This window comes from Gouania willdenowi, chromosome 14, assembly GCF_900634775.1.
Source record: "Gouania willdenowi chromosome 14, fGouWil2.1, whole genome shotgun sequence".
NCBI lineage: Eukaryota > Metazoa > Chordata > Actinopteri > Blenniiformes > Gobiesocidae > Gouania > Gouania willdenowi.
In genome coordinates this window covers 24,774,953-24,800,730 of record NC_041057.1, presented here as the reverse complement: position 1 = coordinate 24,800,730, position 25,778 = coordinate 24,774,953, and the positions used below count along the sequence as shown (strand labels likewise).

General features: G+C 41.5%; 1 protein-coding gene across 6 annotated transcripts in view; it reads left to right on the top strand.

The window, feature by feature from the left end:
• riox2 (ribosomal oxygenase 2) overlaps positions 1–25,778 on the top strand; it is a 73,456-nt gene that overhangs the window by 33,045 nt on the left and 14,633 nt on the right. For 4 of the 6 annotated variants that reach the window (XM_028466868.1, XM_028466869.1, XM_028466870.1 and 1 more), the window contains 4 exons: positions 7,706–7,834; positions 15,578–15,681; positions 17,264–17,366; positions 21,045–21,210. In XM_028466868.1, the coding sequence (XP_028322669.1) occupies positions 7,706–7,834; positions 15,578–15,681; positions 17,264–17,366; positions 21,045–21,210 (502 nt within the window). The remainder of the gene's footprint in view (positions 1–7,705; positions 7,835–15,577; positions 15,682–17,263; positions 17,367–21,044; positions 21,211–25,778) is intronic. The other 2 variants (XM_028466871.1, XM_028466872.1) reach the window with 2 other exon arrangements.

The window sequence follows — 25,778 nt, the reverse complement described above, 5'->3', positions numbered from 1 at the left end:
GAAATAATTTACCATATGCAGAATCACATGGCTTGATAATCACTGTATATTGTCTTTAAGTTAAAGCACAGTTTTAGTAAAAGTAGAGCTCAAGGAATATAGTTATTGCTAGATTGTTCATAAATCTAATATTAACATCAGTAAAATATACAAAAATGTACATTTTGTTACAGTTTTGAATAGGAATATTGTTATTAACTTATTCAGTATACAATATGCCAGATACAAATACATTTACATTGGAACCACTAAAACTTTCCTTGGCGAGCACTAACAGTAAATGTTGCAAAAATCCTTGAGGACAAATTTGTTCCAAAGAAGTATCAAATAAGTATTGTTCAAGTTATAAGCAAGTAATATGGACAAATTAAGTTATGTAAGATCAACACAAATAACAACATTAAACAAATACAATGGGCTGTAAACACGATGAAACTTGAAGACATCTGTTTTGTCTTTATTTAATTGAATTTCAATTCAACTTTATTTATAAAAAGCCAACTAAAAGAAAAAGTCACATCATAGTGCTCATAACAAATATAAAATTAAGAAAAAACAACAATTCCACATAAACAAGCATCAGCTACAGTGGAGAGGAAAAGAAACTCCCTTTTGGAATAAAAACCTTTATTGTCACTGTACACATCTACAACATTAAGGTGCTCTCCAAGAATGACAAAGCACACACTTACATAAAATACTGGAAAAGGAAAGACGTATAAATATGTAATACTAAAAAAACTACTCAGCAAACTATATACATTACCATACACACAATATAAAAATATAAACTGACCAGTTAGGAAATAAATATGGCTCAGTGTATTGCACTTTGAAGAGGATTATTGCACATGTAATTTGTGTCATGGGAGGAAAAAGGTTATTTTTCGTACAGGGCCAGGAATACAAACTGTTTGCCATTCTGGATGTGGAGCTTTGCTTGATCTGTGTCTCCTTCTGAGGGGAGCAGAGTGGGAGGGGTCAGAGAGGATGGCTCTGTTGGTGGACCAGGAGAGCTCTTTCTCGATGTGAACACTCAGGAACCTGAAGGATGATACTTTCTCCACCAGGTCACCATTGATGATGAGAGGAGCGTAGTCCACCGGGTTCCTCCTGAAGGTGATGGTCTTGTGCGTTTCTTTTAGATATGTGTAGGGACATTTTTTCGGTCCAATAAGAGGCTACAGTGAGGATGTTTTATCATTTTAGACCATACTTTAGGTAAAAGAAAACATTACTACAGACAAAGAATAGAACAAGGACAAAAATAACTTGTATAACTAATAAGAGCATTTTAGCATTGATATCAGATGTGCATTTACACAATAGGCTGTCTGCATGCATGTGAATCTTACCATTAAATGACATTGCATTTTTTACATGTGCATCAGAGTGCTTCTCCAACTTCTAAAGCTTAAATGAGTTCAGTTTAGGACAAATGGAGCAGTGATACTGCTTGCAGCATGTTGTGCAGCAGCTCACCTCAAGCTTCAAGTTGCTGGCAAAAATTGAAACATGCATCTTAAAACGTTTAAAACATTAAGCGTTAGTGCGTGAAACAGGTTCATTTGGAAAAGGTTGCTTTAATTCTATACTAACGCATAAAGAGAGAAAACATAACATTTGGTCAGAGAATATTTTTTATGTAACAATCAACACAAGCCTTCAAATCTACATTTAAAAAGCATGAAGTTTTAATTTACATTAGGACGAACCTCTGCTAAATAAGACCAACCATGCTGTCCTTTTTTAATGGACACACAAATGCAACAATAAATCAAACTACAGATTTGTATATTTCCCAGGGTAAACTGTGAAACTGTTATTTTAAAATTGCACTTGATTATGACTACTACAATCTAATGGTATCAAAATTAACTCTTGCGACTAAATTCAATGTCATGACACATAATAGAAAGCTTTTCCATTTCACCTATTTGGAAAAAACTAAGCCACATTAGCTTGGCCTTATAAAAAATTAAAAAATGCTTTGTTTACATTGACAGATCATCTGAAGAAACTAATAAATAGTTTTATTGATCTGTCGTCATGGCAGTTCTATTTCATCCTTACTGACCGCCAGAGGTGGTGCTTAAAGCACTGGATGTTCCTTCTCGCGCATGTGCAGGTCGAGTAATTATATCAACAGTCACCTGTGACCCCTGGATGACCCGGAGAGTCTATATCTACCGGTGTCATCAGGTGATCTGTTCCTTCTATCTTCTCGTGATTACGGATAACAATAGCAGGTCGGTTGTTTCCTATTCACAGCTTGTCGCTTGTAGCTTCATAACCGTAAGCTGCGACTCGCTGTTTTCTCTTTAAGTCGGGCTGGGACTTAGTGACCAATTTACCAGGGGCTGGCTGAGGTGGTAAGTACTGTACACTTTGATGTCATCGGCGGTGTTTCGCCTTGTGATTGTGTGCTGGTTCAGACTCGGTAGCTCTGCGGCTATGCCGCTGTCTATTGTCAGTGATTAAACGGCTATGGTTAATCTGCTGTGTTGCTATGCTGCTCTGTTAGCATCGTTGTGGTTACTCTGACCGGTGGATTTGCTGGTGTGTGGCCAACACCGACCTCCCGGCACGTTGCTGCTAGGCGGCCGGTGTTTTGAGTGTGCATGATGATGAGCGGCTGCGTTGCCTCGCCGCTTCTCCCCCCCCACTAACGACAGTGTGCATGCTGCGTTTTGTCGGGTGTTGCTCGGATTAGATTCACTGGCAGCACAGTTTGATCACTCCAGGCCAGAGTGAAGTTCCTTCATTGAAGCCGCAGCAGCTCGGCGGTTATCAATATAACTATTATTCGTACAATAATAATTTGTATAATTATTATTCATACAATAATGTTATTAATAAGGTTATTAATTAGTATTAAGGAAGAATGGACTGCCATTTGTGGCTCCTGGATGGCCCCCCTTCAGGCTCATCAGTGTCCTGCTTGCCTGGGCATTGACCACCCAAGAGAGGGGGTGTCCTGTAATCCGTGCATGAACTGCAGTTTTATGCCTCATGCACTGCGACTCTCCAGGTTAACTGAGGCTGAGGGCACAATAGACCTGCCCTCTTCCGGTAGTGCCACCGGCGTTGCTAAGCGTGCCGGCACACCGTCTGGCGATTCTCCTCGGAAGGCAAGGAAGGTTGATGCTCTGGCTAATAAGGTGGATGCTCTCACCACCGAGTTTGCACAGATTAAGGCCATCTTGCTTAACCTACAGACAGAGCCCGGTGATCCAGCCTTCGCGGCTAACCCTATTGCAGGTCCATCCCACCTTCAGGAGGAGGATGCGCTGTCCACGACAGCATCATGTACTCTGTTTGGTGACTCTGAGGGGGATGGGCATGGGGAGCTTGCCTCACAGACTTCTCATGCTTTTTCAGAGGGTTCTAGTAGGACCTTTTCTCTAGGTTCAGTGTACAGCCGTGGCACTTTGCAGCTGACAATGTGCACAGCCTTGGCACGCCTTGGGTTGGATGAAGCCCCGGTCCCTACCCGAACAGCAAATGCTTTTTTCAGGCAGGCCCCCAACACCTCGGCCTTTGTGGTGTCTCCCTCTGACCCGTACATTGCGGAGCTCCACAGATGCTGGCCTGACTCGAGGGTTCTCTCCCATCATACAAGTGATGGCAGGGCTCTGGCACCCATGCATGATCCTGGCAGCTATGGCTTGGAACAGCTAGCTCCAGTTGAGCCTGTCATTGCAGCCCTGATAGTTTCCCCAGATGAGGCTGGAGACTGGATGCGAGCTGCCCCCGGCCTCAGTGCAGGTTGACTGACGATCTTCTGACTCGCAGTTATAACATTGCTGCCCGAATGGGATGGTTAGGTAATTTTCTGTCACACCTGGTACTGGCTTTGTTGAGTACCTTGCAGGATTCTGGGGTGGAGCCTGCAGCTCAGTCCCTCAGCGATGCCTCATTGCAGACATTCGCATTTATGACCAGGGAGCTGGGCAGGCTAATGTCGATGATAACGCTGACTCGTCGCCAGGTCTGGCTGGCATTGCAGGCCTTGGAGCGTAGCGTGCAGGTTGGCCAAGCGAGGCAGCAGTTTGCCAGTTTGCGCGAGGCTCCCCATGCCCCTTCTAGGCAGGGACATTTGGCAGGAATGGGTGCGGATCACCTTTACCCACGGCCGACTGCTCGTCCGTCTGGGCAGCCCAGTGGCCTGCAGGTCACAGTGCCAGGAACACTGCAGCCGTGCAGCCATATGTCCATCTGCTCAGTGGCCAAGGGGTTCTGCACCAAGTCGCCACCCCCCCAGAGCCCCAAAGGGCAAGGGGGGCGGAACCTGAACCTCAGGGCCCGGTCGTCGGACTTCCCAAGAGCAGCTCCTGGGAAGAGCAGACCACAGACCCTTGGGTAATGGCCACGCTATCCAGTGGTTTAACATTACAGTTCCAATGCCGGCCCCCTACATTCAGCGGGATCAAACGTACTGTGGTCAGAGATCCTGTAAAATTGTAGGATGCGTTGTAGGAGGATGAGTTATTAATAATGGGTTATATAAATAAGAATATTAATTATGATTATTAATACTTCAAATTTTGCGAATGAATGAGATTAACTGTCTGTGGAACATGTTGTGTGTGTGTGTAGTTATGGAAGTATGTATGTGATCTATTGTGGATGAAGTTTGTTGATGAAAGTTCGTTCTGGTACCTTGAAGATGATGTCAGGGTTGGACCTGGAGGTGCTGTTTGAAGAAATGCAGTAGGACGTGCCACCGTTGAGTTCTGTTGCGTTTCAACAGGGTATAGCCCTTCAGCCGATCCAGGCGGTTCTGGCCTTCGCAGCTGGGTTGGAGAGTGGCTCGTGGCTTACCACGGTGGGTTGCGAGCCAGGCTTCTTTCGGCTGTTACGCACGTCACTAGATGCTGGGTTCGTCCGAACCAAGCAAGCTGTTGTTCCAAAAATTTAACTTTTTAAACTAAAAATAGAATGAAATAAATGAAAATGTGGGGAAGGGAAATACGTTGCGCATGAAACGCCAGCGTCCCAAAAAAGAACTTTGGGCGGTTTTCTTCCTTTTAAAAGATTATCTTTGCGACTCGCCTCCCAAGGAGGAAGCCTGGTTGATTGGTTTAAAGTTGTCAGCAACTCAGCTGGCTGCCTTTGGGTGTGTCTGGGGTGTGTGTTTATGTGAGACAGACAAACAGGAGGGATGATTCCTAGATTTACACATAAACCATAATGAGAGAGAAAATAGCTTAGTATTACTTTAGGGATCGGTTAATGAATTTTACTTGTATTTACTCATAAACATAAATGTCAAAAACCATGGTACGCCTCTTCTTTACTATATGGTTGCAGTAGATACCTTAAACTAACTTTTGTGATGTTTTCTGGTATTTTAAGCACTTTTTAAATGATGAAACATTTAAAATGGCAATCTGTGGGTATAAAATTATCTGAAAAAAGTGGAATAGGACAGACAGGATTTGCAATTTCAATTTCTGCAGAAACCATTCCATTAATGTTTTCATTTGTAACGTTTCAAACATAATATAGTTTCTTTGTTCTCACTTCTTCATTGGGACACATCTCAGAGAAAGCCTGGGTAGTGTCCTTGTGTGACAGCTCACCTCAGGGGTCAGTGGGACAGTTCTGTGATCTTACAGTATCCCAAAGGTATCTGTTTGTAAAGGAGGGAGAAGACAGATGTTCTTCCCCCGTGTGGAGTCGTAAAGAGAGTTCGTACTGAACACTTCAAAGGGTTGGGCCAGTCTTTTTGGCTACTTATTGGGTTCAAAGGCTGCATAGTGGGGTTAGCTATGCACCTCAAAGTTGCTGGGGTAGTTATGTTGTAAACAGTTTGTGATAAAGAAACAGGCTCCTTGGTTAATTCCTGTTAGAAAGAGGGTCTTTAGGGTTGATGTGGTTTGGTTCCCTACACGCTTTTAAAATTTAAATGAGGTAGTATGTGTGACCTGGAGTAATATTGAAACAAACATGCACGTGTGTGAAGGACGAGCCCACACACGTGGAGGATGCACAAATTAGGGCTTTAATTGGGCCGAAAAAAGAAGACCCGGCCCGAGAGCACACTGCCCGAATCTGTCCGACCCGAATGAAGTCGATGTCTTAATTGGATCTTAAAACACCATTAAAGAAACTTAAACAATTATTCAATATAGCCTCCATACTCTCCCAACAAGATGTATCTCATGACACGGCAGCGCATCCGTTGTTTGTGTTGCAAACACAGAAACACGGAGTAAATGATGACAACAACAACAACTCAGAACAGGCGGTTCAGTGAGACTCATCCACAAAGCCAATCATTTCTTTTGTACCATTCACTGTGGAAAGTTTTCTGACCTTTCCTTTGCTGAAAGTCTGGTAGCTCAGGTGTTGGTCACCCATCTTTTCAAAGCTGTCGTTTTTCTTCAAAAAGTTTCTTTATCGTCTTTAGCGCTGTCATCCTTCCTGTTGTGTTATAATCCCACCTACTAGCTAGAGAACATAGCAGGCCACGCTGTATCAATTCACTAATGCATTGGGAATGTACATATAGCATTGAGCATAGCACGGATATGTCCAAAAGCAGCATAGCAATCTTCCTTTTTCTTTGGAAGTGGGTGTGGCCTCCTCCTGCCTTACAGCGGAGTGAGACTTGTGACGCATCTCTGCCGGACCAAGAAGTAGGAGAGGGGTTGGGAAATAGCGGTGTTGAATTATTTGGGCAATGAAACTGTCAGCATTTTGTGCTTTTCAAACTTATAGGTACTGTAGGCTATCAGAAATTGAAAAATTAATTCTATTTATATTATAATTAAAATACATAATCAAAATATCAATTCACCCTTGGGTAGGCACTGCCTACCATGACTTCACATCATTGCTTTATTCTGTAAAGTGACTTTGAGTGTCCAAAAAAGCGCTATATATTATTAATGTATTATTATTAAGCTTAAACACGTTTCAACCAGACGGTATTTAGATCCGTGCGCATGCATGTATGATGATCCGTTGCGGGTTATAAACATGATGAGCAGCTTCATCTGATGTTGCACGCTACGTCCTGGTTGAAGCTCACTGTTTATATCGGACCGTGATTTTCATGGTTACCAAGCGTAGGATCACACAGGCAACATCGGGGGCAGCTAAGGGGCGGCAGTGGTCCTCGGGTAAAGACTGGAGCACCCAAGCAACAATTATTATGACGGTACTGGGGGAAAAATCACAGTGAATCTCCTTACATTGCTGAAAACTGAATGTAGGGGGCACAGTCACTCCATAGGGGAGCAAAATTACAACGTTTTGGGCCCCTACACTCAACAGCGCTGGCGTGAACCATGCTGGTGGTTGGGTTCAGGTAGGGTTAAATCACACACTATCCTTGCACGCAGCTTTGTTGGCATTCAGCTTTAGTGCTGCAGGCAGGACCATCGAGAAGAGGACAGCCTTGAAGCAATCAACTGTTGATACAATCAACATTCTTAGTTTTGATACCTGGATCAGTAAATAGATCCACTGGGTCTCTTGCGAGCACTCCATGCCTGTTTGTCTTTGTTGTTCGCTTGTTGCCCTGCGTGCTGCGCTTTTCTGTTAATATTAACAGTTGTTTAACAAAAGCTGGCTTACCACTAAAATAAACTGTCTGGGTTGGGTTGGGCTCGGACCAAAAAAGAAGCCTGATTCTCACGCTACGGTGTATGCATGATGCTGATCAGCACAGGGTGATTTTCTCTCCTTTTTTTAGGTGTTTATTCTTCAGCTGGAGGGGGAGAAACACTGGCGCCTCTACAACCCAACAGTTCCACTGGCAGCAGAATACAGCATCGAGTCAGAGCAGAAGATCGGCAGGCCAACCCATGACATTATACTGAAGGTACAGCTCATTTCAGAAGGCAGTGATTGAGCACGTCGTGCTGATCAGCAAGCTCACAAAACAGAAAAAAATACATAATTTTATTGCCAGTAACAGAGAAATCTCAGTTTCCCTTGTCACGGCAAATTTGCGGTTGACCTCATTTGGTGACATGAATTATGCTCTGTGTTGAATGATGATGTCCAGTCAGAGCATGATGATTTTATGAAAAAAGATTTATTATAAAACTAAATGAAAAGTAGTACAAAAAAGGAGAGTGTATAGGAAGGGCTAAATGAAAAAGAGTACAGGATTGTCCAAAAAGGTTCTTCCCCGGCTTCGGATATGCAGGACTGCCTAACAGTTTCACAGCTTAAGCTTTATACAGATATGAGAAATAGTCCCAACCCTGAAGGAAGGAGAAGGAGGGGGTCAGATACGCAACAGTAGTAGACGTTGGAGGATGATGAAGACGGTATGTTATGAGGAGGGCTAGCGCCACTGATATCTGTCCTTGATAGTGTGTGTGTTCAAAAGTGCAAAGAGTAATGCAGTCACTGTGTATTAAAACATGACAAATTGTACACATGAACCCACATTTGACGATATGATGAATATAATAATTGCCATTCCCCACTTTTGGTCGCTGTCAACGACCAAATCAAGAAATGAAATTATTATATTCCAGTAGAATAACCTTGGATCCACCTTTGCTATCTGTCAGGGTTAACCATTGGCATCGTTATTGTCATACATTGGATATTTTTTTCTTTTGTAAGACACAGACATATCTGAGAGCGCAAGAAATGTGGAAATAAGCCTTAAAAACTTCATTATTATCAATGGCATGAATCATCAAAAATCAACCTCTACTACTATCAAAAATCATCGTTTACATCAAGGACATCACTCGTGTTCATTGACTGAGTTCAGTGGCCCTGTTGGTAACTGGGGTCACCAATTGCCAGAAAAATAGTGGAACCATTGTTAGAATCACCACACTTGATTGGCTGCATCATGAGTGAAGAACCTTCAGTCTGTTCCACGATGATCACAGCGGGAGGGCTTGTGATCGGTATTTCTCCCACGACGTCCTCAAGGTTGGATTTTAATTATTTCAACAGACCATATGCCTCGTCAAAAAGGTCAGCTTTCGTGACCCCCCGAGGGCTTTTCCTTGTGCTTTTCGTTTGCAACTTTCAAGGCAAACAAAAGCTCATCAATGCACTGCTCCCGATCCGGAGAAAAGGAAACGCTCCTCAGCACTGCTCCCGAAAAGATGAAAACAGCTCCCAAAGGCGTGTCTCCTTACTGTGGTTCCTCGATCAGCGGTGTTGTCGGCTCTCCCTCTGTTGGATCAGTCGCCTCTGGATCATGGTCGGCTGGTGTTGGCACCTTCTTGCAGTGTGATGCGTGAATCCACGTGGCTCGCTCTGCGACCTTCACAGCCATGTGGGTTGTAAGCTGAACCTGAAAAGGGCCGATCCACCCTTTCCGTCTCGGGTTGTGCACGATCACAAAGTCACCTGGAAGGATATCGTGGAGATTCTCGCAACCTCTCTTGGGATCGGTTGGTACCTGAAAAGAAGAAAAGAGGGGAAAACAAAACCAAAACAAAATAAATAAAAAAATAAAATAAAATAAATAAATAAAAATAAAACTAGTTTAAATAGATGTGGTGTTAGGGTTAGTTAACTAACTAAATGAATAGTTAGTATGGCTTTGGCGCTCAGTTATGGCTTCCAGGGAGGCAGAGACAGGTCATAGGTCAGGATCTGAGAGCTTTACAGATCCTAAAAGGTGCTGCTACACAATCACACAATGGTTAGGAGTGGGTTAATGAGCTTTAAGCCATGCCTGTTATCTGTAGCCCATTCACACGTGAGTTGGAAAATATGAGGCTGAAAGAAAAACAGGAAGTATTAATTCAATTCTCCTTTCCTGGAGCAAGGAGAACCGCTACGCTTGGAGTTGCAGTGATTCTCAAACTGTGGTACATCTACTACTGGTAGTACGCTAATACCTGGTGCGAAGCAACAATTTGAGAACCACTGTTTACAAGGGCATGCAAGTCAGACGGAGAAGTGTGGAGCGTGACTACATGTCTTTCCAAGAAGAATGCATACAATTGGGAGACATGGAGATGTGAAAAGCCAAATAAGTTTAACCAAATAAATAAATAATGTTATTTATTTATTTAAATTGTTTGTTTTGTTTTTCTTTATCTCTTATTTATGAAGGAGAAATCTTATTCTATCCTTTATTTATTCTGAATAATTTATAAACACTCCACACCTAATAACATAACCTAATTATTCGTATAGAGCTGAATTTGTGAGTTCATTTATGTCATTATTTGCCCCCATAATTGTTATTTGAGATGTAATTTACTTAATTTTGAAGCTAAATTGGTGGCAAAAGTGTCTCCTATTCTGTGTCTGAACCAGAGTTAAGCAAGATTATTGGCCCTTTTAAGGTTAGACAGAATTAAAGTTAAGTTGAGTCGAACAATCATATTGTTTTTTGCTCTCTGCATTTATCCCAGTCGTAGGAGTGACGAGCCATAGCACGGTTTGGAGAGCTTCTTTAAATGCTCGGAAGTTACTTAACTTCAAACTATCTAATTTATCTCTATCAATTATTAAGAATTTCTCTTTAAATCTCAGGCGACCCAGATTGGGCCACCAACCTAATGTTGAGAAATGTTAATTTTACCCTTAAAAATGTCTAAACCCAGTGAAGGTGTTTTGTGGCCTTGTACGCTAAGTGCTGGTGGGGGAAGAAAAGGGTTGGAGGGTTTTGAGGTATATAATTTTCCTATGATAAAATACAAATAAAAAATCGGAGGGACATTGGCCCCCTCCCTTCCCTTTTTTACATAAGAATAAATTTGGATTCTTAAAACCATGTGATAAATATCATTGGAAAATCACTTATCTGATCATTTTGGATGTGTCTCCATTTTCCTCTCTTGTGCCCGCCTGCTTTTGTGTCCTCCAGCCTCCTTGACCTCCTCCTCCTCAGCCATAAAGGTCAAAGCCAGGGTCAACTGTGCGCTCCTTTGGGAAATTGAAGATTTGTCCCCACTTTTGCAGTTGGATTGGAAGTCTCTGGAATAGATATTATGTTAGAACATCCACAATATGTCATATTGTCACGTGTCTATTTCAATCTATTTCCCCTTTGGTTCTCTGTTATAATTTAAGGACAATACTTGCCTTTAATTCTTATCCTTCATCAAAAGAAGCAGTGACCAGGCATGACGTCTGTAGGAGGCAGGATCGGAGTCGAAAAGGCGCTGGCATTTTCTGTTCGGAAACAGAAAGAGGGGAAAACATTAAGACTTAGATGAATCATTTAAAATATCTCTTTTCTTTTGTTGGATTTGATTGGTCTCCTTCGAATATACCGCCAGCGTCCTGTATATTGCAAAAAAAAACACAATAACAACAACGAAGACGAAGACATAGACAAGCGTACACAACAAGTATACACATACATATGTAGTCCAGTCATTCACAGATCAATAACTCAATGACATGTCCACGGCACATTCGCACTCCCAACGCAGTTCTCTCAGGCATACGTAACGTGTCATCATTCAGCCATTCATGCACCGCAAATGTTCATGCCTCAATTTTCACGTCCATACATTCACAAGGTTTTGCTGCGCAGTGTCTAGAGTACAGGCCTCATCTGAACCACCAGCGGCGATAGCCAGTTCACCTCCTCTCTCAAGGTCAATGAGCTCTTATTGGCCCCCATGCTTGGCAACCTTTTAGCGTTGATTAATTGCTTTTCACTGGCATTCAACCCAAATAGGTAACTTTTCACAACATTCTTCATCTGATTCATAAGAGGTACGCTCCTTTTGACTTCCCCTTTTTGGGCCGATTAACTTTGATTGTTGCCCATAATTCTACTCACGGTCCATTCTGTGCTGATCAGGCACTTATATACTGGCCAATGCTTGGGAACCTCGTCCGTAATAGCACACACAGCTCAACTAAAGTAGAAATAATCACAAAGGAGCCCCTCTCAACGGCTTATATTTCCAGACTTAAAAAAAATCTAAACAGTCGGAGACAACTCAATGTTAACCTTTTTAAAACAAAAGATTGGAAGCGAGACAGACGGTTCAACTAAAAGTTGTGTAAACACGACTAAAGGAACCCCTCTCAACAGCTTATATTTCCAGACTTAAAAAAAAATCCAAACAGCCGGAGACAGCTCAACATTCACCCTTTTAAAACAAAAGATTGGGAGCAAAACAAACAGACCCTAATAACAGACCGTCAGGACTCTGGGCACTGTAACAGGATTGGAGCCAGCCACTAACAACCCTCACTCTAAGGGAACGTACAATATTTATATCGTAGACTGAGCAATTTGTTCAGAATGATATTCGGTTACCAAGCATGTATCAAATCAGGTGGACCGCTATCCCCTGGCAAGACAGTATGAAGCATGTTCAGCGAGTTAAGGATGGTGGACGGGATTCCCTAGCAACTTTTCCGCATGTCGGAAAGAAAAGACCCCCAAAGAGCGCTTCCCCTTGCAAGGTTTATCCTTTTTCTGCACATTAAAACCAGGACTTCTTGTTTGAAAAGTAATTGCCTATGTACTCATAGCAACTAATAGGACAGTTTTCTCAGGAAAAATTTGGTCCCCCCTGCTGTCCAGTGGCTTCGGGCCGGCAAGACAGTTCGACGCGGTAAGGAGGAGGCGCGCAAAATGAAAACAATAAATGTTGAACTAGGCTGCCTGTCGCAAGCAGCTTCAAAAGGTTAAGGATACATTTGCGAGGGTATCGATCAAAAAAATGTCAAAATGTATACTTGGTTGAGGCTGCAGTTCTCAATCTCTGGAAAATTGAGTAAAAACAAAAGGGTAAAAGAAGAATTGTTCAGAAATAACAAAGGTATTGAAAAGAAGAAAAACGTGTGAGCTAAAAAAAAATCATGGTCAATAAAAAAAAAAAAATAAAAACTTCAGCTCCAAAAGCTGAGGCAGCACAGCAGAGGGCTCTTTCTTCCACGGATGTAACCATATCTTGTATTGTGGGCACCTCCCCTCAACAAGAAAATAAAAGGAAAGAAATTATTTTTGTCCTTTTTGTTTGTCTTTCTCATAAAGGCAAAAGCAGTGTAAATAAATGAGCAATATATTGAATAAAAACAAAGATAAATGATGGGCACACATGGTCTCATGTGGCAAACAGAAGGGTTCTGTGTGAAGTTACGGTGGTGGTGTTTCAGCTCGTAGTTATGAACGTGAGTGTGTGACTATATGTCTGGTCTGTCTGCTTAGAGCGCACCTTCTTTTAAGTGTTTCTCAAAGCGTGTCAGAGAATGAATGAAAACAAAATAATCTAGCATATAGTCAGAAAACAGAGGAGTTAGTATTGTCCTATCGAAGGAGAAGTTTGTTGGCTATTTGCGAGTTGTCTCCCCCAATCGCCATAGTTCAATTACCTTGTGAACTTGGTATCCTCGTGGCTTTGTGAAACAGGGTCTTTTTTGGTGAAGGTGTTCCAGCAGACGTGTGATCAGTCTGCAGTTGCTGCCGCATCGTTCATGCAGTATTCATTGCGTCCAACCCGCAACTCATTGGTGCGGGGAGTGTCCAACCAACTCCGACGCCCACAGGTTCTCAGTCTTTGTTGATGGGGCAGGATGTGTTAATACCTGCATTGGCCCATTCCATAGACGATGAATAGTTGACTTGGGACTGAGCGAGTCATTTTGTTACAGCATTGCTTGACTGAATATGAGAGTTGAATCCTTTGATAGTCGATTTCCTTCTGAAGCTTGGTCCTTTGAATGATGTTGACATTTCATTAGCATAAGGGTTGAAGGTGATTTCGTTCATTAAGAGCTTTCATTGAAGATGTTGTTATATCTTCAGGGAACAACCGCAAAGCCAACAGAAATAAAAAAAATGATGATGATAACAGTAATATTGAAGTAAAATGAAATACTGTAATCATCTGTTTGTTTGAGTGTGTCTCTCTTTCTCTGTGTGTGGGGCTCTCTCTCTCTCTCTCTGTGTGTGTGTGTGTGTGTGTGTGTGTGTGTGTGTGTGGGGCTCTCTCTCTCTCTCTCTCTGTGTGTGTGTGTGTGTGTGTGTGTGTGTGTGTGTGTGTGTGTGTGTGTGTGTGTGGGGCTCTCTCTCTCTCTCTCTCTGTGTGTGTGTGTGTGTGTGTGTGTGTGTGTGTGTGTGTGTGTGTGTGTGTGTGTGTGTGTGTGTGTGTGTGTGTGTGTGTGTGTGTGTGTGTGTGTGTGTGTGTGTGTGTGTGTGTGTGTGTGTGTGTGTGTGTGTGTGTGTGTGTGTGTCCGTGTGCATGTGTTACACGCACCCACGGGGGACAACACACGTCATGACCGAGACGTACACATTGAAAACAGGGCTCAAAGTGCTGCTAATATCCGTACGTTCAGCTGAGAGAAGCCAAAACGCACAGAAGACAGAGCAGCTGATCCAAAATGAAAGCATTAAAGCCAAACAAACAAAGGGAGAAATCTCATTCCATTCACACGTTAAAAAAAGATAAAAACAAAGAATTAAAAAAATAAATAAAAACTCATCGAAAGCTTGCCAGTTTCATGATCTGAGTTCACGTCATACCGAGATTGTATATGCGCATGCATATATTTGTTTATTGGATTCTTCATCTAACTTATCCAATAATATCCCACTGATATCTTCATCTGTTTGTTTGATCCCCATTATTAGTGTTTTACTCCCTGTAGTCTTCACTACAGTTTATTGGATTAGGTTAGGTTTGGGGTTTTAATCTGTTTTGATATCGGTACAGAGGTGAACTCGGTACATGGCACCGGGGTGTTTCGGGAACTTTGGTTGTCTGTCTATCCTATGGTCAGGACCTCACAGGCTGTCCATGGAGGTGCCTGAACAAAATCAAAGTAAATAATGACTGGCCGTCCTAGATGCCTGACCAAAAATATCCAGAGCCCAAAGAAAAATATAGGGAACTTATAATATTAGAAAGCAAAGAATTTCAACCATTTGAGCCTTTACCGTGGCAGTCTTTTCACTGCGTCAAAACACAGAACAGCTGAAGGAAGAGTAAACTTCCAGATTAAAATCAATACAGTACTCAACAGTTTGCCTGTCTATCAACACAGAGCGAATGTATATATATATATATATATATATATATATATATATGAATATAATAATTGCCATAACACCCTCTTAGCCAATGATTTAACACTTGCAACTGGTAAGTGATGTTCTTGAATACACAGAAATCAAAGGGATAATTTGTCATTTAATACCTATATGCATTTACTGTGACATATCGACAATCGAAGTGTTTTAGGGCAAGACACTGAAACCTAAGTTGCTAACAATGGTCAACTAGTGCCTTGCATGGCAGCTCTGTCCCATTGGTGTGTTAAAAAAGTTAAGAAACCCAAAGGTGTCCTATTTCACCGACACAACAGTATGAACAATATGCGAGTGTGAATGGGTGAAAAGTGCTTTCAGACTACCTTGATGGGAATAAAGTGTTATATAAATCAAGTCCATTTACTATTTACCATCTAGGGCTCTGATGACAACTCCAACACTCACTGAGTAATGTTATTCACGTGTTTACTTGAAGATGGTACCTTGAATATATTATTGGTACATTCCAAGGCAAGCATCTAAACACAGATATACATTCTAGCCAGTGGTCTGACACATCACACTTGGAGTTCTCTAATATGAAAAGGCTTTGTGTTTTTCCTGCCACAGATGGGAGACCTGCTGTACTTTCCCAGAGGAACCATTCATCAAGCTGAAACTCCACCAGGGGTCGTTCACTCCACCCACTTGACGTTAAGCACTTACCAAAGAATGTATGAGATAAATAGCCACATTTTATGGATATTTGTTTAACATCATGCTACTGTGCTCTCATATTATTTGTATTCATTATCTAATTAAACATGAGTCAAATTCAGATATGATAACCCTGTATTGCTCCCGACAGGGGAAAATCAGGTTTTGCAGCAGTACAGGGCACAGTTTTAAAATCAGAAAGAAAAATAAATACAGGGAACAATAAGTTTACTTCTATACAAGTAAAATAAGGTGACCAGATGAAGCTGCCCATAGTTATGGTTTCAGAAAAGACATGCAGGATGATGACACGATGTCAGGTGATGCCACGCATAAAGGCTCAAATATCCTCAGGCGAACCCCGCGCACAACGGACTCGGTGCGGACTGTCCGTACTCCTCAGAGCTTACATACTTGGGTGCAAATGTATATCACTGTATTTTTTTAAATTCTAAGGGTTTCACGGTATCTGTTTCACCAGCCAGGTGAAATATAGGTCGGTGTTACATTTAATTCGGGTCGATACAATATAGAGCAGTGTTTTGTGTGACACCAACTACACAGAGGAGTCAGCGCGGTCGTAAGATCTAAGCTTTGCATGGAATTGGCCTGGCGGACTCCTCTTTACTTCACGCATACTCCGTTTTGCGGATGTCCGCCCAAGTCTGTTTGAGCCTTTAGGTGATGCAAAAAGTGTGTAGTGGGCAGGAATGAGTGAACAGTAGAGTATGATAATTAAACGGGAGCTTCCTGATGATATATGTGAAGCTGATGTATGTGGAAATACCGTAAGTCTTGAGGTCGGTTACGGTTAGTTTGAAATTTCTACTCTGAGCTTCTGTAGTCTTAAAAATAAGTGATTACCATTACTTCAATCACATTTTTAAGGTTGCTGTTGAAAAAATCTTGACACCATGAGATAATTTAGGTCTTCTAATTCTGCAAAGGTGGATTGCAACTGTGCTAAGTGTGAAAAGTGTTAAAATACAAAATGAAGGAACACAAGACCAAAAAACCCAGAAACTGATAGAATAAGAAACCAATTTTAAAGCCCGTCTGATAGCACTGGTAATTATTTTTCAGTGGTTATTGAACTGCAGTCAGTGCCATCAAGGGATTTCATTTCAATAGGGAAGAAGCCTGTCTTCACAGATCGTAAAACTTTGCAAGGGCGACATGTTTTTGTAAAAAAGAAAAAAAAGGCAACAGTGGTGGCCTAGTCACTAAGGAAGCTGGCTTGTAAACGGAGGGTCCTCGGTTCATATCTCACCTGGGCCATCACTGTGGGATATTGAGCAAGTCCCTTAACCCTAACTACTCTCTGAGCACTACACTGTGGCAGCCCATTGTTACTCATCAAGGAAAATGGGTAAAATGCACAAATAATTTCACTACGTTGATGAATAATTAATAAAGGATTATTATTATTTGTATTATTAAATGTACTATAATTTGTTTAAATTATTAAATGGATCATCCAGTGGGTGGATAGCAATCTAATATATTGTTGAGCATTGTTAAACACAATCTATGCATAGACCTGATAAGGTAGTATCCTGTGAGGATTGCTTAAATATCTTCTCTGGCTTGTAATTTTAGGGCATGGGGAGATTTGCTGTTGGATACATTTCCCAGCTTTCTGTTTGACTGCTGCAGGACTAAAGTCCACCTCAGAGAGGGAATTCCGAGGAGATTCCTACTGGTAAGATCACCTGTCACTTTGTGCCAATACGCCACTAACTGATATAATTGCTGTTATATTTAAGAGATAAAAGATAACACTTTATTAGTTGTACACTAAATACTGAGTATGACGAGTGACTGGCCTAGTCAATGTTCCTCTAAGTTCGTTATGTCTTTCTGTTCATCTATAAACAGCTTCAACATAGAATGAGAGATTTTGTTTTGGTATTATTTCTGCTTACTAGAAACTGTAAAACAGTATTTTTAGACTTCCTGGTTACAGATGAACCTGCTTTTAGAAACTTTTTTTTTTCCCAACCCCTGAAACCATTCTTTGCATGGATTAAGCACTGCATAGTTGTTAAAGTGCATCTTGCTTTAGTGTGCATCAAAGATGTCTATTGATGGCAAGCATACTCCACATAGACACAAGCATACGCCACATAGACACAAACATACTGTATCAGTGATCAATTGTTCTGCATGTGTGTTCATGTCGCCTTGCTCCTATCGACCTGACTGTCAGGATGGAGCTCATTAACTGAATGGTGCAAGATGGGTTTCTGATTTTTCCATTTCAAAATTTCCCCAATTCCATTTCAAGGTTCATCCATTTTTAAGTCACAAGAGATTACATTGAGAGAACCGTGACATGTCCATCATTTAATGGGAAAAATAGCATGGATACCACAGGGCAAAAAAAGACAAAGAATTGGAAGCATAATTTCCTTTAATAAGTTGAGAATACAAACTATGAACATTATACAAAGTATTTTTAAATTAAGTGAAATGTAGTGTAACATTTAAGAACACTTGTAAACAACAAAAACATTTACACTTTTTTGAAAGTATAACAAAATTTAGCAACACCTCTAGGTAAGGCATATTTATTTGTATAGCGCATGTCATACACAAGGCAACTCAATGTGATTTACATCTTCACTACCATTCCAAATGTCTCGCAGTCATGACGGTAAACAAACTGCGAGCAAACTTGAGCTGGTTGACGCCAGCCAGAACCAGGTCGTTCATCAGATCTCCCTTGCGGACTGGAGGTATCGGGCCACTGATGAACAGATTTATACACCAGCAGCAGAACTTTAAAGTCTATTCTGAGGCTGACTGGGAGCCAGTGTAAAGACTTTAAAACTGGAGTAATGTGCAATAGTCCAGTCTGCTGGAGATAAAAGCATGGACCAGTTTCTCCTGATCTTTCTGAGTCATTAAACCTTCCACTGTGGAGATGTTCTTTAGGTGGTAGAAGGCATACAGTTCTTTGGCAGTATTGTCCAAATTATTGTCTACGTGTGGGAGAGCGATCTCTAAACAATAAAACTTAAATAACTTTTTTTTTAATAACAGTGCAAAACACATACTATAAAACATTTTTAAGAACAATGTGCTAAATTTAAAAACTGTTCTGATCATAGTAAAAATATTTAAATAGGCAGCCCAGCCCTTCTTCAAAAAGGGCTGGGCGGGTAGGTTGAGTCTCAGGCTGCCATGGTTTCTGTCTAGTAGCTACTGGTCGACTTTACTCAGCTTCATTCTGGGACTTAAAGAGAAACATAACACTTTCAGACAAAAATAATTGTGTTGTCCTTTAAATAAACATAGTCTGTTTGTTATAGATGGGCAGGACTGTTAACATTTGCTGCTTAGCTTCCACATTAATGTTATAGCCATAACTGCTAGCCTAATACAAAACGGTTTACGTGGCTATCGGCTAATTGTTAAACTAATTGTCTAACGTTAACTTGTGCCGCCGGCTGGGTTAACTTTCATGATAACTGTATAATACTTCAGTGTTGCTGAAACAGGAGCTTTACTGATCTTTCGAAATTCCTCATAGAGACCGGGGTGTTGGTCTTTCAAATGCTTTACAGTGCTACTGGACTTTGTAGCCACCACTTTGAAGCATTGCTTCAATTTGCTTGCATACAGGCCTGTCAAAATCCATTGTTTTCCCTTCGGTGTTTTCTTAATATGCAAAATACTTCCATACGTAGGGCTCTATGAAATCCATTTTATTTTTTTCCAACTTCCGTTTTTTCCACTTAAATTTTTTAAATTCCGTTTTCTTAGAAATATTTATCATTTCTTAAAGAAAATATTAGTTTTTAACTCCTGTGAGGAAACAAAGTAAATACTAATAAATAAAAAAAACTCATAATTAAACAAAAATGTATGTCAAAATAAAGTACACACAATTTGTCCCCCATAGTCAGGACGAAAATGACAGCATGCAATACACTGAAGTTAAAAAACAAAAGAAAACAAAACATCTTTTTTAGGAAAACAACAAAACAAAACTAATAAGCCATGCACTCTCTAATAGAAAAAATAATAATAATTTTTTCATTGCTTAATCAACAGTTCACAGTCAGCAAGCACTTGAGGTCGCTTGCTGACTATGAATGTGTAACTACAAGGCACGGACAAAAGAATGGAATAAAAAAAAAAAACTAAATTACAACACGGACTGAGTTATTCTTAGTTAACCAGGCATAACAGTTCGAACACTGAGCAGGTGAAGATGATTAAAGCTGATCACGTTTTCACAGAGCACCGCTGCGCAACACGAAACAGAGCTTCACAAGCACAGTCAAGTTAACGGGTACTACAGGTTCTGTAGTTAGGAGTCAGTGATGATTTTCGTTGTTTTAGAGGGTGTTTGTGGTGATTTAAGATGAGTTTAATGCAGCCAGAACAGGAGGAGAGAGGGCGGTGCACCTAATAAGTGGGCCCTGGAAACATTTCCCCATAAAAAACGTTCTTTGCACCACAGTGACGGCGTTTCATGCCGATTTTGTCCATTTCCGCGTTTAAACGTTTTTATTGGTCGATTCTGTGATTCCGTCTGCGATTTTGTTAATGCGGATTTTATAGGGCCCTACATACGCGACTTTTTCCCTTTTCATTTTTGGCTAAAACTGGTTGCGCAGGCCCCCCCCCAGCAGCAGCACTAGCCATGCTGCACGTGTCTGTTTGTGTCTCCAGCTGCGAATAAAGTTGTCAAATGAAACAGTTGAGGAAGAAAACAAAACTGGAGATGAGCCATAGATATTAAGAGATGAACACGACGCTGATACTTAATTCATTATCAAGTTTTTTGACAACACTAATAAAAACCTTGTCTGTGGCCCTTCAGAAATCTGACGTTTAAAGTTATGTTTCTCTGACAGGTTTTGTTTTTGCGGTGTCTTCTTATAATAATGTACATTAATCAGTGTTTGATTACTGTCGTTGATTGCTGTGGTGAATCTATCATATCCTCCGAGTAGTTTGTTTGTTCCTTGGCTAGTTTGAAGCATATGCAACTTTTGTTTTAGTTGATGACTGACTGTACCTAATGATCCTTAGCATTTTTGTTGTGTGATTGGTACATATTACACCTGACTAAAATCTAAAGCCTTGTCATTAAATATTGATGCCATCTTTTCCTACTGTTCCTTCACCATAATGATTAGATATGCTACCACTGCTGCAGTTTTACTGAATCACTGTGATAGATAAATCAGATTTTCTGTAATGCCTTGGGACCAGCTGACTCTGAAAAAAATAAACAGTTGCACTTGTCAGCTTTCAAATGAGGCCTAATCATTTGACTGATATGGGAGTAGAAGCTTGTTTCTTCTTGTCAGAATGTACAACTGCATCTTTGTTCATGTCTGTCAATTACATTTTTGTCTTATAGGAAAGCAGTGAAAGCTTGGAAACCAGAAGGCAACTGGCTGCTACGCTAAGAATTGTGGCTGAAAAGATGGAAAGTGGAATGTTGGAAATCCGCTCCACTCACATGAAGAAAGACTTTATAATGAACCGACTCCCACCTTACTGCCAACAACAGCATCTTACACCATGTGAGCCTGTTTAAACTCTTTGTGACATGGGTCTTCATTTTTAAGAACTGTAGGATCTCTAAATATTAGAAAAACATAGAATCTACATTTTTTTATGAAATGCAAGAATAACAAATGTGAACAAAACTCCATAATATTTGCATGCTTACGCTAATTGATGCCTAATCATGACATTCACAAAGACATTTGTCCAGGGATGCCATTCACCCACATCCCACAGTGAGCATCCTGCAGCATGACTCAAAAAAACATCCATGACAGAAAAATACACCAAACTAATTTTTTTTTTACAAATGAGTAAAAAAAACAAACACATTTATCATGCACATGACCCATAGAATTAAACCAGGTAAATCGAACACACTATTTTACTTTGCACCCGGAAATGTACCCCTTTATAACAGTAACAGTATGTACACCTCTTTGTACATCTAACCTTCAAAACACATACTCATTTGGCCATAATTGAAAACTCTATTACACTACAATGGCAACAAAAGACTATAATTACAGAAAAAATGCACAAAAAAACAACAGAGATACAAAAATACACATGACTCCAAAAAACATCCATTACAGAAAAATACACCAAACAACAACAAAAACACAAAAATGACTCAGAATACACTAAAATGACAACAGAAATGCACAAAACTACAGCAAAAAACCCAGAATCACTACAATGGCAACAAAAAAACAATAATTAGACAAAAAATGCTCAAAAAGACAACAGAAAGATATAAAAAATATACATAATGACTCCAAAAAACATACATTACAGAAAAATACATAAAAATAAAAATGAGTATAAAAAACAACAAACACATTTATCATGCACATGTCCCATAAAATTAAACCAGGGAAATCGCGCACACTATTTTACTTTGTACCTGCAAATAAACCCCTTTATAACACTACAGAGTATGTACACCTCTTTGTACATCCAACCTTCAAATATATTTTCATTTGGCCATAATTGAACACTGTAATTGAATACTTCCGACGGGCACTGTACTAGTCTATCTATAATGCAAGAAAGGTCTGTGTGTGCGTGCGTGTGTGTGTGGAGCAAATATTTCCCCGAAGCGGTGCCTGTTCGACCTGAAACTTTGTCAACGGCTTCCAAATACCCCGAGTTTGTGTATTTGTTATTTTGGAGTAGTTTGATCATTTCCAAATGTTTATTTTAATTTTATTTCACTTCTGGACGGCCCAGAAATGAAACCTAATCAGCTTTTGACCTCACTGTGTGAGGGGGCACTAGCGCACCATCTATATCTATTTCACTACAGAGCTCACCTCTGGTGGTCCCAAAGCTCCCGTGGACTTCTCTTTTGAGGAAACATACTTTTTTACTGTTCCTTATTTGGTGATGGTCACGGTTACCTGGAGGTGCGCCCGATCTCACACCCTGTGGGGAGAGAGGCCATTTCTGGTAGGGGATGTGGCCCGCAGGGAGTCGGTGACGGTGGACGCTTGCCCGGCAGGGTGGGGCACCGTCTGGCAGACAGTGCGAGCCCCGTGGTCAGCCCAGGACAGCATCAGGCACATAAATGTGCTGGAGCTGCGGGCGATTCACCTAGCTCTGGAGCATTTTATGCCCTTCATGGACGGGAAGCACGTCCTAGTCCGGTCGGACAACATGTCGGCAGTGGCACAAATGAACCACCAGGGTGGCACCAGGTCACGCCAGTTACGAGTGACAGAGTGTCTCTTACGCTGGGCTGTTCCCCGGCTGGCCAGCCTGAGAGCGATGCATGTGCCAGGGAAATAGAACTAAGTGGCGGATTTCCTCTCTCGAAGGGGACCCCCACCTGGCGAATGGAGGCTCCACCCTGAGGTGGTACAACACCTCTGGGAACTTTTCGGGTAGGCGGAGGTAGACCTCTTCGCTTCAGAGGAGGCGACCCACTGCCCCCTCTGGTTCTCTTGGACGGAGACCTCCAGCCCCCTTGGGCAGGACGCCCTCGCACACGATTGGCCACGAGGGTTGCTCTATGCTTTTCCCCCTCTGCCCTTTATCCTGCCAACACTACACAGGGTCTCCGTGCAGGGTCACCGCCTGCTGCTGGTGGCTCCTCGGTGCAGGCTCTGTTGCCGTCAGCCGTTGCGCCTCCACAGCAGGAGAGATCTTCTCTCGCAGCTGGGGGGTCAGATCTGGCACCCCAACCCGGGGGTATCAATCAATAAATCAATCAATCCTTTATTTGTATAGCGCCAAATCATAACCAATGGTATCTCAAGACACTTTACAGTAGAGCAGTCTTAAGGACGGACTCTTCATTTTATGGATACACACATATGCATATATACGTATATACACATACATATGTATCCCGCACCCAACATGAATTCATCATGGCGGCAAGGAAAACCTTCTGTTAAGCAGCAGGAACCTTGTGTGGATTCCATTCCTATGATGAACAGCCATCCACGTTATGCTGTGTTGGGTGTGTGCAGAGGAAAGGGTGGAGACAGAGTTGTTGAAGCTCTGTAACTCCACACTGAGGATCCCACGGACCTGCAAGACAAAAGCCAGAAGGAGTACAGGAGCAAACACACAAGGGAAGAAGCAGACATAGAGGGAGTGTTTGAGAGAGGAATGAGACCCTCTCCGGTCCCTCTCTAACCTAAATGACCTCTCTCTTAACGCCCTCTCCAACCTCTCTCTAACCGAGCATGCCAGACCCCCCCACCGGCAGTCTATGCCTATTGCATCTTAACTATGAACTGGTTCCTAACTAAAAGCTTTACCAAAGAGGAATGTTTTGAGCCTAACCTTAAAGGTAGAGAGGGTGTCTGCCCCCCGAACCGTGGTTGGTAGATGGTTCCAGAGAAGTGGGGCCTGATAACTAACTGAAAGCTCTTCCTCCTATACTACTTTTAGAGACAAATGGAACAACGAGTAGTCCAGCATTTTGAGAGCGTAGTGTTCTGGGGGGATTGTATGGCACTACAAGCTCCTTGAGATAGACTGGTGCCTGTCCATTTAGGGCTTTATAAGTGAGAAGAAGAATCTTGAATTCTATTCTATATTTTATGGGAAGCCAATGCAGAGAGGCTAATACAGGAGTAATGTGATCTCTTCTCCTAGTTTTAGTCAGTACACGTGCTGCAGCATTTTGAACCAGCTGAAGTGTCTTAAGCGACTTGCTTGGGCAGCCTGCTAAAAGAGAATTACAATAATCCAGTCGAGAGGTAACAAAAGCATGGACTAGCTTTTCGGCGTCGCCCTGAGACGGGATAGATCTGATTTTAGCAATGTTACGGAAATGAAAGAAGGCAGTTCTTGAAGTTTGTTTTATGTGAGAGTTGAAGGATAAATCCTGATCAAATAGAATCCCAAGGTTTCTAACAGTTGTGCTTCGTGCCAGAGTAATGCCATCTAGGGCAGTTAGGCTAGCATAGGTTTCTCTAAGGTGTCGTGGGCCCAGTACAATGACCTCAGTCTTGTCTGAGTTAAGAAGAAGAAAATTTTGGTCCATCCAGGCCCTAATGTCCTTTAGACAGGCCTTAATTTTAGATGTTGATTTGTCTCACCTGGCTTCATTGATACATACAGTTGGGTATCATCAGCATAGCAGTGAAAGTTAACAGAGTATTTTCTCATAACATTACCAAGGGGGATCATATAGATACAGAAGAGGATTGGACCTAGCACAGAGCCCCGAGGAACCCCGTAGCTTACTTTAGTGTACACAGAAGACTTATTATTCACGTGTACAAACTGGTACCTATCAGGTAGGACTTAAACCAGTTTAGGGCAGTCCCTGTGATTCCAAGTAATTCCTCTAATCTCTCTAGTAGAATAGTGATCTATAGTGTCAAAAGCTGCACTAAGATCTAATAAAACCAGCACTGAGAGTTGTCCTTCATCTGAAGCCCAGAGTAGATCATTAGTTACTTTAACTAAAGCAGTCTCTGTGCTGTGTTGAGCTCTAAAACCTGACTGGAAGTCCTCGAACAGGTTGTTGTTTTGAAGGAAGTCACAGAGCTGAGCCGCCACAACTTTCTCAAGAATTTTTGAAATACAAGGAAGATTAGATATAGGCCTGTAGTTTGCTAAAGTGCTGGAATCAAGAGTAGGTTTTTTGAGAAGGGGTTTGATTACAGCTACTTTAAAGGACTGTGGCACGTAGCCTATTGATAGGGATATATTTATTGTCTCCAACAAAGATGGGCAGACCAGGGGAACAACTTCTTTAAACAGCTTAGTTGGGATCGGATCTGAAAGGCAGGTCGATGGTTTGGAGGATGAAATAATAGAGTTAAGTTCCTGAAGTCCTATATGTGTGAAACAGTTTAGGTTAGGCCTATTTACATTTAATGGTACAGCAGGCCCAGGTGAAGGCAGGGAGTGGCTAATTTTATCTATAATCTTGTGAATTTTATCGTTAAAAAATGTCATAAAGTCCTCACAGCTGAGGGCTCGAGGAATCATGGGCTCAATAGAGCTCTGACTTTGTGTTAGCCTGGCGACAGTGCTGAAAAGGTACCTTGGATTATTTTTATTTTCTTCAATTAGTGAGGAGTAGTATGTAGATCGACTATGTCGTAAGGCTGTCATG